This window comes from Cannabis sativa, chromosome 9, assembly GCF_029168945.1.
Source record: "Cannabis sativa cultivar Pink pepper isolate KNU-18-1 chromosome 9, ASM2916894v1, whole genome shotgun sequence".
In the NCBI taxonomy this organism is placed as follows: domain Eukaryota; kingdom Viridiplantae; phylum Streptophyta; class Magnoliopsida; order Rosales; family Cannabaceae; genus Cannabis; species Cannabis sativa.
The window spans coordinates 48518608-48533885 of NC_083609.1; the positions used below are offsets into that span (position 1 = coordinate 48518608).

The 15278-nt window shown below is 35.8% G+C and overlaps 3 protein-coding genes across 5 annotated transcripts; 2 read left to right on the forward strand and 1 right to left on the reverse strand.

Annotated features, from left to right (window-relative positions):
* The first annotated feature begins 2952 nt into the window (after positions 1-2952).
* On the forward strand, positions 2953-5215 carry LOC133028940 (uncharacterized). The gene is made up of 3 exons (XM_061104946.1): positions 2953-3098; positions 3302-3740; positions 4145-5215. Exons 1-3 carry the CDS (start codon positions 2976-2978, stop codon positions 5077-5079), a joined length of 1497 nt encoding a protein of 498 aa, XP_060960929.1. The 5' UTR covers positions 2953-2975; the 3' UTR covers positions 5080-5215.
* Positions 5216-5364: 149 nt separating this feature from the next.
* LOC115723651 (uncharacterized) lies at positions 5365-7178 on the forward strand. The gene is made up of 4 exons (XM_030653134.2): positions 5365-5541; positions 6053-6113; positions 6231-6396; positions 6866-7178. The coding sequence occupies exons 1-4, from the start codon at positions 5539-5541 to the stop codon at positions 6906-6908; spliced, it is 273 nt and encodes a 90-aa protein (XP_030508994.2). The 5' UTR covers positions 5365-5538; the 3' UTR covers positions 6909-7178.
* A 560-nt stretch (positions 7179-7738) lies between these two features.
* Positions 7739-14927, reverse strand: LOC115722484 (plastidic glucose transporter 4). Of its 3 annotated transcripts, none has more exons than XM_030651699.2 (14): positions 14693-14927; positions 14088-14364; positions 13546-13669; positions 13317-13384; positions 13000-13132; positions 12817-12916; positions 12616-12728; positions 10878-10971; positions 10574-10727; positions 9906-10052; positions 9740-9813; positions 8923-9011; positions 8625-8739; positions 7739-8177 (listed from the first exon to the last, which is right to left on the reverse strand). In XM_030651699.2, exons 2-14 carry the CDS (start codon positions 14356-14358, stop codon positions 7995-7997), a joined length of 1665 nt encoding a protein of 554 aa, XP_030507559.1. In that variant the 5' UTR covers positions 14359-14364; positions 14693-14927; the 3' UTR covers positions 7739-7994. The 3 variants fall into 3 exon arrangements, with proteins under 3 accessions (XP_030507559.1, XP_030507561.1, XP_030507560.1); XM_030651701.2 differs by having other exon boundaries at positions 13546-13666; positions 14693-14920; XM_030651700.2 differs by having other exon boundaries at positions 14625-14920.
* Positions 14928-15278: the final 351 nt, after the last annotated feature.

Here is a 15278-nt window from a genome sequence, read left to right on the forward strand (position 1 = left end):
TGCTTTTTCGATCATTAGCTCGTTGAGTACTTTCTCCTCTTCGAGTTGATTGACTATGGGTTCTTGACCGCCTCGAGGTCCCACTTGCTTCTTCACCCTCTGCTCTTTCCCCCTGAGAGCGGTTTGTCGTATTTCCCCCATTAGGGTCTGTACGAGTCCTTGCTCTATGGGTTTGGGAAGAACGCTAGTGATTTCTAGTAGGTGACCTCCGCTCTCCTAGTTGAGTCCCAAGATCCTCCTCATTACCATGAGGGATTTCTCGTTCATCAGTTTTCGGTTGTCTCCCATCCGGCTGTTCGTCCTGATTTTCGGAGGGTATCTCGTTTTCCCTGGGTTGTCCTTCCCGGGCATTTTCTTGTCTCCTGATTCGTGAGCCAGGAGGTCTGCCTCGTGGTCTTCTCACTCCAGGTTCAGGTTGATTTTGAGCGTTCGTCCCCCGTGTCGCCCTAACCGAGGCTGCATCACGCTCTAACTCAGCATTTCGATGTTGTGCCTCTTCCAGACGGCGTCTCAATCAGCAGTTTTCCGTTTCATAAGTTCCTTCTCCCATAGACTGGGCACCTCCACGATTGAGCTCTTCATCCCTCGTCTTGGGGTTTCGACCGCTCCCACGCTGAGTTCTCCTTGAGCGTGTTGTCCGCGTACTAGGACCAACATCGGGTTGGGTTCTTCGAGAACGGGTGGTCCGTGTACTAGGGCCACCCTCAAGTTGAGTCCTCCTGGAACGGGTAGTCTGTTTGGATCGCGGGTTGGTAGACCTCCTAGAGCCCATGGGCTCTTTCCCAGAACGATGATTAGTTTCCTAATGTGGAGTGTTAACATTTTCTGGATTTTTCAGCCATGAAGGAGGTGGTTTTTCTTCAAAAGAAGGGAGGGTTTTTCTGAGCTTTTTCACAGAGGCTCTGTTAACGTAGATTTTTGTTAACTAAATTTGAGCCTCACAGTAGTGATTTCACACAGAAAATATAAAAGCTATAAAAATAAAAATATGAACGCAGGGTTTTTTACGTGGTATTGCAGTTAAAATTTTGCATAGTCCACGAGTCATTCTTATTCAGATTTTTGATTATTTTTTAAGGCCTCTCTTGTATGAGTTTTTTCGTCGTCCCTTTTTTGATCTTCTTTGTCACTATTTATAATTATATAGTGGACAGTTAATTACAAAGTTGACTGTAATATGTTTACAACAATCATCCCTAAAATCATGGAATTTGATTACATATCACGTAGTGTAAATGCGGTTTATGATTTGAAAATCATATAGCTTTGATTTTCCTACTTTTATTGGGTCAAAATGATCGTGTTTTAAACTTGTCTTTAATTATTATTTCTGGAGTTGTCTCGACAGAAGCTTGGTTCCAGTGATCTCAATAGCAAGTTGGGGCCATTTTTCCTTCCGAGGTCGACGATGCATGTCTTGTGTCGATCGCGATTCTTATTTACAAAGAGTTCTTCGAAGTTCATTTGAATGTTAGCTTCTTGACTTGCTAGGGTTATGAGCCTCGCTAATGCTAACAGGATGAAGTTATATGACGTCTTCCCCTAACGAGACGGGCACCTCACTTACTTGGTCTTGAGTCGATCTGTCTGTAACACTTAGTTTGTACACTAAGGACTTTCACAATTGATATATGTCGTTTTCGTCTTCCAATGTGTACTGTCCTTGATGCCTCGCAATTCGCATTCAGTGACATATGGTTTTTCGCTAATATGCTAAGTACCGGTTTGTATATTAGTTCCTCGCCTAAGACCTTACAGTCTACAGGTTACAAATATACTCTGATACTTACATAATTAATGAGTTATTCCATTAAAAGCGATTGCACCGATCTATATTCCCTTTATCTTGACACGTATCCTCCACTGAGATAGCAGCCAAATTTCGAATATAACACCGGCTTATGCCAATTTATCTCGCCATGGTATGAAGGTTTATACTATATGTCCAATTTGCTTTTAGAATAACGAGACTACTATTCATGCTCTATGGCTCTGCCCTTCTCTTAAGTCTATTCGTTCGGGCTAGGTTTTGAGTGGCCTCGACTCCTTGAAGGACGCTTCTTGCTATTATGAGTTGTTACTGGGGTGTATGGATACATTGAGACGACAAGAACTTGAGCATTTTGAAACCCTTAGCTGACGAATTTGGAATAGGTGAAATACCTTTGTGCATGATCACAAGCTCCTCTCTGACAACATGGTTAGTGCCTGGGCCATGGATTATTTATGGAAGTATCAAGATGCTAATAATGTTGTGCCAATTTCTATGGGTACGACTCCTAGCAACGTGAGTAATCGATCGACCTCATCGGATACCGATCTGGTTCTTGGTGTGTTTAATCTTTTTGTGGATGCTGGGGTTTGTGTTGAGAACCGAAAAATAGGGATGGGGGCTTTGGTTTCAATCGTATGGGGCATGTCCTATTCTCGAGTGCAGCTCCTTACGCAGGATTGTTGGAACCTCACATTGCCGAAGCCAAAGCCTCGCTTCATGGGCTTTCTTGCTGCGTGCAGATGGGGTATACGGTGATTACTGCTTTCTCCGATTGTCAGCGGGTAGTTTTGGCTGTGAATAGCAGAGCTCCTTGTCCTAATGAATTTGGTATTGTTCTTAAAGATATTCATCATATTAGGAATTCTTTTAGTAGCATATCCCTATCGCATTGTAATCGGTCTAAGAACTATATTGCTCATTCTTTAGCAAAACGAGCGTTAGATTTAGATGAGGCTCGGTGTGGTAGCCGGACTTGCCCCTATTTAAATTTGCTTATCGTTTGTATGCTGATTTTTTGGCTTAATGCATCTTAATGGAGTTTCTCAATTTAGTTTCAAAAAAAAAATAATAAATAATTGGAATAAATCATAACAATTAACACCACAAAGATCAAGAATTTGACACCTGTAAAAAGGGACAATCTCGTTTTTAAAAGGAAAGGGGACTACAGCCGTGGCCATATATAAATCACTTTATTAAGATGGAGAAGATAAACGATGACGAAGACGAGAGGAGGGAATCAGCCATAGCTTCGTCACTGTCTTTGCAGCCTCATTTCAAGCCGCCTACTGCCCTCAAGCAGACCCAGCTTTCCAAGTTCCAGGTGACCCACCTTTTTTTCTCTCCAAATTCCTCTTTTCTCGCTTTCAATTCCCATTTTCGTATCGTTCAATCAATCCTATTAGGGGTTTCTTTATTGGATGAAAATTGGGCTGTTCTATATTCAACGGGTAGACAGATTTTGAACTCATCAACAGTCAACATAGATAATTAGTTTTTGATTTGTTTATTTGTGCTATTGGCTAGAAAAAACACAAAAAAAAACCATCTTTCATGGACGACATATTTGATTCCTCTCTAAATTTAGAAGAAGCCCATTTGAAAGAAGGCTTCGATGAGGGTTACAAAGATGGTCTTGGCTCTGGTAAAGAAGACGGTAAACAAGTGGGTCTGAAAACTGGGTTTGAGGTTGGCGAAGAGTTAGGATTCTACAAGGGATGCGTGGATATATGGAACTCAGCTATCCATGTTGACCCGACCCAGTTTTCTTCTCGGGTTCAAAAAGGTATTAAGCAAATGGAAGAGTTGATTGAGAAATACCCAATTATGGAACCTGAGAATGAGAGCGTTCACGAGATTATGGACAGTTTGAGGTTGAAGTTCAGGGCGGTATGTGCTTCAATGGGTGTGAAATTGGAGTACAATGGGTACCCAAAATCTTCTTCAGGTGCAAATGAGATGGGATTTTAACAGTAAAAAAAATTGTGATGAGTTTTGGTAACGTTTAAGAATCATCTGTGTCAAACTAGTTTTTGAGCTTGTATTCAAAACTAGTTTTACAGCTAGATTGACTCCACTACCACATTACCATTTGATCCTTTTTGTGTTTCTATCCTACAGTGTTTGTTTAGTTCTAAATTATTCGAAGCAATAATACAATTATCACTCAGTTTAGAATTTCAAATAGATTATTGTCTTTGTCTCATACAATACGACATGTTGGTTACTGGATGTTGCTTTTTTACTCTTGTCTTGACTTTTACTGCAATGTCCTTTGTATGATGACACGTGATTCTTAGAAAATGTTCTCTTCTTTAGTTTATCTAAATATATAACGTTGTTGTTGAGTTTGTATTGTGATATGGGCAGTTGAGAAGGAAAAGATAATGTTAAAGTCGATGCTTGGTTGCTGTAAGGTGTACATATCTGAAAGCAGAAACAGGGCAGCTCTAGAGTCCATTGAAAGAGCTGCTAAGCTATTCCCAAAAGCTCCCATTATCAACAAATTTGTAGATGAGACTTACAACAGAGTTGGCTACACACTTGTTTCCAAGTTGGATCCACAACCATCTTTGGATCCATGCCCCTTGAGAACCTCAGTCCTAGCCATGGTTAAGGCTGCTTTGGAGTCCATTGACCTTGAATTGCACAGTGGCAGTCATCCCCGGCTTGGTATTGTGGACCATATATGCTTCCATCCCTTGCTCTCTACTTCTCTGGACCAGGCTGCTAACATTGCCAAGTCTTTGGCTGCAGATGTTGGTTATGGTCTTCAAGTACCTACTTTTCTATACGGAGCTGCCCATGGAGAGGGAAGAACGCTTGATACAATCAGAAGAGAGTTGGGTTATTTCAAGCCAAATTCAAGTGGAAACCAGTGGGTTGGGGGGCTAAAACAAGAGTCCTTGGCACTCAAGCCAGATGAGGGTCCACCTCATGTGATTCCAACAAAAGGAGTCATTGTCATCGGAGCAACCCGGTGGGTTGACAACTATAATGTTCCTGTTTTCTCTACCAATCTCTCAGCGATTCGCAGAATTGCAAAGGGTGTAAGTGGAAGAGGAGGAGGCCTTCCTTCGGTCCAGGCCATGGCACTTGCACATGGTGAGACTGTCATTGAAGTAGCTTGTAATTTGTTGGACCCAAATAATGTGGGAGGAGATAGAGTTCAACTTGAAGTTGAGCGGCTTGCAAAGGAAGAGGGTATAAGTGTGGGCAAAGGCTATTTCACTGATCTTTCCCAAGAGAAAATCATTCAAAACTACTTGAAGTTGGACTCTGCGTTAGCGGAGGGTTTATTTTAATTTTTTCTTTTGAATCAGACATAAAAAAGAAAGCATTATTCCATGCAATGAAAACATCCATGGAATGAAATATTAGAGAATTTCGCTTTGTTATCTATCATGAACATAAGAATGAAATGAAAGCATTTCAAACTCAGCTCTACTCTGTCGTGAGTAAACCATACTTGAAAACTTCAATCCAATTCATTTTCAATGTACATTTTTGGTTTCAATCAAATGTACACAATTGTGAGAATATAACTTACGATTATTCTTAATGGGTAACAGTAGCTAACTAGAAATTCTTCATTAGGTTTTTGTAGCACAAGTGAGTGAACTATGGTGTAAGACACGAACGATAAGGCGTTTGGGGGATGTGCCCCCTGAAATGTGTGTTAGGGGATGGGGGAAATTCCTCCGACCAAGCTGGGAATGAAGGAACGTATTCCAGGGGCTCTCCCATAGCTCCTTGTTAACGGAATGGTCCCTTTTTCTTATTTCATTTATATTGAGAAATATATAGAACAATTCGGATTCTTTATGTTTTTATTGATTCTTTTCCGATCAAGATGTATGATGCAATTGGGTGGTTGCAATTATGGTTTGGGTATGTAATTGTCCAAGTGGTATGGTTCCCCTATGTCTTCCATTATTTCTGAAGGTTAAAAAACGGAAGAGTGTCTTTGCAGGCTTTATTATAGAAAGAAATAAGGGGCCAATTACCTCATTGGCGTCTAAAGTTCTTACTTTTGTATTAAATTTGGATGGTTTTAACATGGTGTAAGGTCCTAGCTTAAGAACAATAACCTAGAAGGTAACGTTTCAGTGACAAGTTCTCTGACGATAGGAACTTTTAACAATCTAGACATTTTTATTAAAGCACTTTCCAGGAAGAGACGTTGCTCTGTTGCTTATTGTAATTTTGCATTGTTATTCTTGTTTTTGTCTCAGCTTTGTTGCAACATTCACTTCTAAATTTTGTCTATTATTGTAGGAGCTGCACCGGAGACGTTTAGAAATAAAGTCTAAATCAAAGTTCAAAAAGAAACAAAAAGGTTCTTCATTAGCTTTTATATTGTATATATATATATTATTATCTAGATGACTAGATGTGCTTTGTTTACTGCTACATATGCAGAGTCTAAACTCATTGCCATTGGGGAATATTGCAGATGGTTGTAGCAAATCACACTGCAAAGACGTAATAACCAAAGATTGTGAAGATAAAGAACCAACTGATCTTGGTTATAACTACGACAACGAAAACAGTTCCTCATTTCAGCAAGAAAGTGGTGCAGCTTATCTTGTTCCAAAGCATCACCAAAAGTTACATTGGGGGTATGAGTAATGGACTTTATTTAGTATTTAACAATATAACAAAACATTAAGCCAAAAGTCAACAATTGAAGATAAAAAAACATTAACATTTGTGCTCTACAACTACAACTTTGTAGTCTGGACTAACATCAGATGTGCATGTACAATTTAACTTTAAGGGGTTATTATAAGTTATCATCATGAATTATACTGTTACAAGAATTGTTATTATTTGCAGCTTTGATAGAGACAAGAATTCTGTTAAATAAGAAATCTTCAAAGTGAAAACCAGTCAATGCTAATATAAGTCTGGAGTTACACAAAAACTTAAGAATTATGAGTTCTTGGAAATATAAGATTCCTTTCTCTCTTAATTTATTAGAGCTTGAGAATTAATAGCTTCTGGCAAGCTAGTTTTGGCTTTGTTGCTTCCTTTTCTCATTTTATGTTTGATGCAAGTTTAACCTTCTTTTGGTTGCTTTTTTTCTAGGCTCGACACAAAGGAAAGGTGGGAAAGAAAAGCAAACATGTAAATATCATTTGCTGATGTTTAATTTGAAACTGGAAGCACTCTGAAAGTGGTCTCTCGAGCTTAGTGGATGTAGCTGAAAGCAGATCTACCTTAACAAGATTGGATTTCTTAGATCTTGAGAAACATATTCAACATTTTTATCCGGGACTTTATTTGATTATGAAGTGATTAATTAAAATGAAAAATGTAATAAAGTGTACTTCTCACACAAGAAGATTTTGTAATGATCTTTAAGGAATACATTTCAATCAATCATGACATTTGCTCGTAACATGTTAAATATCCACTCATATTTAAAATTAATACTTTTGAAATATAATATATAGTGATTTGTGACAGTGCCAACAACAATTGTGCTAAATTTAATATAGATGATTATATTTTATTCCATAATAATAAATATACATTTTTTATTTACTTTTTTTTTTATCATTTATTAACGTAATTAATAATTTTTTATATTTTATTTTTATAATTAATTAAGTTTTTATACTTTTAATAAAAATTTAGTATTAGAGATAAAATTTAGATCAATTATAATATTGATTTATAGCCAAATTTAGTTTAAATTATACATTCTAGGTTTCTTGTTCTTTTACTCAATGCTTGACATGTATAATTTATTGAAGTATTTCACATTTTACTTAAGTATTAACAATTATTAATAAAATTTACATATATCATTTAAAATAGAGTGAAATAAAATGTAACCCAATAACTTATTTATTCTTTTTAAATAAAAGGTAGTACCAAAAAATTTCATGTTTGTTATCAACTCAAAATATATACTGTGGATGCATTTCTGCTAATTGATAAATTTGCGTCATGGTGTTAGACAAGCTAAATTATTATATCCAAAGCTTATCAAGTCTGACATTTCAAGTTCCATTGAAATTTCATGCTGGAAAGAGTTCTTGTCCAAAACTCGACCTATACAGACAATTGCCTAACATCATCTCAAAAGGAATCGGAAAAGAAAAAAAGAAGTGGTGAGAGCTAAATAGTCCTCTATTAGGTCCGTGAAGAACAATGGCTTTTGCCCTGAAATAAATATCCATAACTGCAGTGATATTTGTTGCCGTTAAACTCAAATTGCTGGGTTAAGAGCTCGCTCTATCTCTTCCAGTGATCTGCCTTTTGTTTCAACAACATTACCAGATATGTACAAGACAGCGAGAAGACAGACAGCAGAGAAGCCCAAATACACTGAGCTTATACCGAACTTGTTTACAACACTCAAGAAATAGAGACCGATCACGAAGTTCGATATCTGATCAAATACAAAAACAATCAAATTTTCAGAAACCAGGAAGGGGAAACAAATTAAAATACAAAGAGGAGTACAGGCTTGAAAACTAGCAAAATAACATGAATAATAAAAAGAAATGCAAGAAAAATTCCATCACATCATTTGATTTATAGGAAATATAGGGTCGAGTATTGCCACTACACAAGGCCATTGTTTTGGTACGAAACTGAAGCAGTATGGGTGGTCTTAAAACTATGTATTAAGAGAAATAATGATAGAGTATAGCTTGTTTTCATTTTTCATTTTTCTATTTCAGGAAAGCAGTCTCTGAAAATTCATCAAAGGCAGAGCACACAAGATCAAAGAAATTGGATTATTTATGGTTTGAAAACACTGATAATATAGAAAACAGAGGAAGAAGTTAAATATAAAGTAGCAAACCAATGAGGTTTGTTTATGGTCACTCACCCAATGCATTCCTAATGACAAAGCAACTGCTTTTGCTCTGATTCTTGAAGCAAATATCTCTGGAAGAAGAAGAGCAGGCACAGGACCAGCACCAAGTGAAAACGACAAGACATATCTGTTAATGAAACAAAAGGCCAAGTTTAAGAATTCTCGGTGATAAAATAGTCACTATGTGAAGGGACTCACTCAGTCCAAGTACTACTCTTACTATATCATATTTGTTTTTGGAGAAAACGAAAAAGAGAAAAAGAACACACACAAAACTTTTCGAATGCTGCCATGAGAAGTAAGAACTTACAGAACCGTCCCAATAACAGCAAGGGGGCCAGAATATGGTGCCAGAACCTTCCATGTAAAGGACAGAGAAAGCAGCATCATGGAAGCAGCCTAAACAAGTCAGCAAGAGCGTCATTTGTTATATGATAAAACCATAAATTGAAAGACTCGAAAACAGAACATCTCACACGCTAAGCAAGGCCTAAGAGATGTCACAATAATTTCTTTCTTTATTTATTTTTTTGCAAGAGCTGTCACACTAATTTGACAATATTTCATATAACTGGAAAGGCAAGTGAAAATAGTACCATCCATATATTGTCTAATTCAAACACTGCCTTATTGGCCAGGTACAAGCTAAGCTCTTGATTATTATATAAATTCATGAGCAGTCGATTAGTAATCAAATATAATTTTCTTTTCTTTATATTCTACAGGGTAGGCAGTGTCCAAGTTTTCAAGGTTACATGGTTAGACTACTGTGAGTATACTAGTCTAATATTATTCTTCATTGGTTAATTTCATAGACTTCCTCATTCTAAACAAGAAACTAGTCTAATTTCTGTTTTCGTAAGAAACTAACCTAGTAACAACTTAAAAATTGCCACAATTAAATTCTTAACAGAAAAACAAGCAAAACAAACAACTAATACAACAGAGCTATAATAAACCATTAATATAATAGGAAGCTTATCACTATGTTCTATGACTATAGCAAAATACAAGACAGCATAATCTTTTTTATTGATGAAATGAATATCTATATCTATATAGTTATAGCAAAGTACAAAGATCGATATCTATATACAAATAAAAGTTCATGTGGAAAAACACAGTACCATTCCACCAAAGCTTGTGATTAGAAGACTTTTTCTTCCTTGTCTATCCATCAAGGATGATGCCACAGCTGTGCCTGAAAAGGGATCAGTTGGACGCACTTTATGGCATGATACAAAGAGAAACCAAAATTTAAAACACTCAGAATGAGAAAACACTGAAACCAACCAAAGACATTTGCAGCTCCAACAAGAGCACTTGCTGCAACATCAGAGGCAATTCCTGCACTGCGGAATACAGAAGTCGAATAGTATACAACGGCATTGATCCCAGCCAACTGTTGAAACAAGAAAAGTGCTGCACCAACGCTAACAACTGCAACAAGAAATATTTGTCAAGGAAAAAGAAAGAAAACAACAGCATTGATTGTCAGTGTAGTTTCTCTTCAGCCCCTATGTGCAATCATATTTTGGAAGCAAAGCGCAAGATGAATATCAATTTATGTTATAATGGTTTATTTTGTTGAAAGTTATTCTTCTTTACCTTTACTCATGGTCTTACTACCTTTTCTTCCAACAAACCTAATTTAACAATCAAGCATTATGTTGAGATTTTACATTTCCTAAAGTATCAAAATTTTTAACAAGAACTACAAATTTTTCAAAAGCGACAAAAAAATATTATTTGCAATGCAACAATATCCAACAAACACAGAAAAAGGTGGCAATTTTAATGGATTTTGAATGCTTGTATAATATGTGCCCCATCAATCTATAGGAATTACTCTAATTTTAGTCTTCAAGAATTATGAACTCAACGAATCTTATTACAATCTAAAGCGCATATCATCTCATCACAATATTGGACAAAAGAATTCGATCAACTTATGTTTATACCTTTCCAATAGCGGGTACTAAATAGATCAAACCAGCCTGCGTCAGGTTCAGTAGAGCCTTGGCTTCCAGCTGATAAATCTCCAATAACCTCAGCTACTCTCTCTTTTCCGTATAATGTTTTGATAGCTTTTTCAGCTTGAGGAATTTTCCCTTGCTGCCAAAGGAAAATATATATAATATTTTTTTTCATAATTAAATGAGCAACTAATATATATGAAATTACTTACTTGTCAACAGCTTAAAGAAACCATCAAAGCCATTAATAATTCCACTAACATTAGAAAAGAACTTCTGAGAGAAAAACCTGAAAAAGCCATCGAGGACTTTCTGGAGCAAAAAACATTCCTACTGCCAGTAGAATAGAGGGTATAGCTGAAATTCCAAACATTGTCCTCCACCTGATAAAATTCATAATCAAGTAATAAGTACACTAAAGTTCTAATTAAAATTAAACAAACTACTCTCACAAGGAAGATAATAACAGTTTGTGTATTGCCAATGTTAATGGTGGATATTAACAGCTTTCATCAATTCATATTCTTCTGCGTGCAGAATCATACAAGACATAAGAATTAGTCTAATCAATTTCAAAGAAGTGACTTCAAAAATTACCATTCCATACTATTTTTAAGCTTTAAATTACTACAGTATGAACACATAACTTATGTGATTGATAAAATTATTTTCATTTTATTTCAAATCCAAAATGATTCAAATATTTAATTTACTTTACCGAACACTTTGCAAACTTTTGAAGATTAAGCTTTATGTCCATTTAGATCATAATGAACTCTCAGACTTTACTCAAACCTTTAGACCATGCCACCTTCCTTATCTATTGATTTTTGGAAGGATGAAAACAGAAGGGGAGAAAAAATGAATTATTTTGCAAAAGAAAAAAGTGGGAGGAAGAGGAGAGATAGAGAGGGATGAGTTCTCCCTCTTAATTCTCCAAAATCAATGAAAATGGAGACCTCATTCTTTATCTCTCCTCTCTCTCTCTCTCACTTTCCCTCAAGTCAAATGCAATGTTAAAAGATGTGCAAGGTTAGCATATCTTGATAGTTTTGTCAAATTGTACACATGTATCAAATTTTGGCACATTAATAAATGCTCATTAAAATTGACCAATCAAATTCATTCTTCTATGTTATATGATATTATAAGAAATGCTAAAAGGCACTAGTGGTGCCTAACACCCTCCAACGTGTGTCATATTGCTATTGGTATGATTAAGTATCGAGTCATATATAATTTAATGCAATAGCTTTTATGAGATATCGCTAACCAATCGCACGACACCACCTCTAGGTGGTGCTAGACACCACTGATGCGTTATAGCAATGGTCTTATATTATTTATTTAATATAAACTAAACTTAGTTCCAATAATGTGCATAGGTTTCTGTATGGCATTGCATATAACATTTGTGTTCGAGCATAATGCTAAATATTGTGCCAAATATAATATTTTTTAGTCACTTTAGGACCGAATTTGGCACTGACACTTGCATTTTTATGGTCTAAAGTACCACCAAATACACAGCTTTTCATTATTGAAAAAGGAGCAGTGTATATCCATAGTTTGTATTCAGGAGTGATAATTAAAGTAGCACCAAATATGCACTAACTTTTAATAACGGAAAAAGATACAAGAGCATCACAATGTCTTAATTTGATTCCACCATGATAAATTTTGTGAAGGAAAAAAATTCTATGTAGCTAATTTTATTTAGTGCGACAAAACTATTAACACATTAAAGTTTTACCATCTGAACAAGTTAATACCACTACATGTAAAATATACCAAATTACATTTATGCAAAGTTTGATTATAATCTCCTGCACAGTACTATACCATCTACATGAAACATACTAAAGTACACACCATGCAAAGATTTGATATTTTCATTCTATAAATTATTTTCAGCAAATAATGAATTTTCTATTTATTATCCTTAATTTTTTATTTCTTTATTTTTCTTGTTCAGCTATTGCACATTAAGTAAATGATTCACAGGAAAATTATTGGGAAGGACATACCATAAAGGATTGGCTGCTAAAGGTAAACCAGCCACCAGTGCTGCAAGGATGCCTATACATATAAAAAGTTGGTTTACAGATCCAAGTGCGCCACGAATTTCAGTTGGTGAAATCTGACACCATTAGAATTTGATATTACGAAATTGCAAATCTCAATATTTTATTAGTGACCTAAGAAGAATGCGATTTCAAGATCATTACCTCAGATATGTAAAGTGGAACAATGGCAGAAGAGATGCCAATACCGATGCCAGCAAGTAAACGACCAATTATCATCGTCTGCACACTCTGGGCTGTGGCACTGGATGTAATAAACACTACTTTTAAGTAGCAGTTCTTCAGTTTTCATATTAGTGACATTAACTCCATGGGGAAAAGACATACCAAAGAAATGCTCCAATGGTGAGCGGGATTGCATCTAACTGAAATGTTCTAGTCCTTCCAAACTTGTCAGCCAAAGCTCCACCGGTGAATGATCCAACAGTTGCACCAGCAAGAAGTGTGCTCACAATCCACCCTACACAGACATCACTTCTTTTATTATAGTGAAACCAAAAATTGGCAAAATTTTATTCTTGATATCACTTGCTATGTAGTGGATATTTATTTTATGGGAAAGATTAAAAGAAACAACAATATAAAGAAATGAAAAGCTGTATTATGGCTAAGATTTTCTATTCAGCTTTGAGTCAAACTCTTGCCTTGCACTACAGCATTTTCTGCAATTCCAAGATCCTTGGAGAGATACTCAAGGGCACCATTTACCACCCTGCCTCAAAGAATTAGAATATCATGGTAAGGCTCATGTAAGATGAAATAGTCGTAAAAAGGGAAAATATTAAACAATGTCAGGACAAATTAAAGGAGAATGATTTGGTCAAGTTAAAATAAGAAGAAAATATGATACATCTCATTCCAACTACGTATTACCCCAGATGATAACCAAACAAAATGGCTCCAAGACAAGCAACACCAACAAATGGTAAAACTGTTCCAGAAGATTTGCCATGTTGGGTAGAAGGAATCACAGGCACAGAAGCCTCAAGGTCTTCTTCTGAATCACAATTACAACCGAAAACAAATATCAGGCATAAAACATCCATGGCTAGGACCCTAACATATGATACTTCTACAAATAATATTAAAGTTCAAGTAAATTAGAGTACAACATATATGGTCACACATTAATAGAGATAGAAACATTTTTATGACACGTTCTGAGATAAGAAATTCCACGAAAATATTACGAATATGCATTTTCGTTGGGTTTTAAAGCAATTTTCACAATAGTAATGCCATAAATCAATCGCAAATGCCCAAAACATAAACACTTCAAAAGAGAAGTAATATCTATAAAAGATCCTGAATACACAGCAACAAGGTATTTCATATAAATATATTTTCCACATGTCAAGTACATCATGGCAAAACAAATCATTGATAACTAAGGCAATGATGGTTAATAATCAAACCAGAAGCCTGAGCTTTGACTGATCTGGATTTTGCCGAAGACCCAAAAATGCCATCAACGCCCATTCTGGCTCGCCCCAGTTCAATTCCCATAGTCGCAGAATTCAAGCTCAGCCCACCACAGCAACTACTTCTATCTGTCATGTATTGGCTTCTTAACATTGAAACTCTTCTTCTACTCGTAGATTCACCGAGACCCAGCGATACCCTTCTCTGGTGTTCAGCCCCAAAGCCTACTCTTCCTTTGACTGCAGAATATGTTGAGGCTTGCATCTTTATCTGACAGTGAGAAGTAACCCAATCCCAAAGAAAAAGTTTACAAAAAGTCAAACTTCACTAAAAAAAAAATAATGAAAAGAAAAACTTTTCAATCGAGATCACAGTCATATTCATCACAAACCAAAAATATAGCCAAATTAATGAACTATACTATGTGGCATTGATAGAACTACAAATCACTAACAAAGTGAAAATCTACAAATCAAGATCAAAAGGAGAAAAAAACACACACACACACTGACACACACAAAAGTGTATACCGGAATTCAGTTGCGTAAAATCAAGTTGTGTTCATCTAAAATAGTGAAAGGGCGAGGAGAGGAATTACCCAAATGAAAGATTATTATTATTCTATGAGAAACGAATAAACCCCAGAAGAAGAATGAGCTTAATTAGTGACAATTGTTTTCTGGGAAAGAAGTGGTATATTGTAGTGAGTGAGAAAGTTGGGAAGTCCGCTGAAAAAAGGATTGACAGTTAAAAGCTTTTTACTAAGCATTTGCCGCTATCAACATTATTCGTGAATTGGTTTTAATCTATTCTATCCTAATCATAATCATATAGGAAAATTCTAGCATAGACACCCTAATAACGGACACAATAATAGGTCTATTTTGTTGTTATATTATTGGTTACAAGTGATGTTTGTGGGCCCATTTAATGTGGATGCATATATATGTGATTACTCCATCTGTGAGAAAGGGTATACCCCTGTGTCCTTTAGTTAATGTTTTGATTGGAACACGTTGTCGTGTTTAGTAAATTTTAGAAATAAATTAATTTAATAATTAAATAAGGGTTTGGTTAGCAGAATGATATTTCATGGAGGGATTTTCTTGAATCTCGATGTTTCCTTGAAACCATTTGAAATCTTTAAGACTCCATCCTAGCAACAAAATCTGAAATGTTTCAAC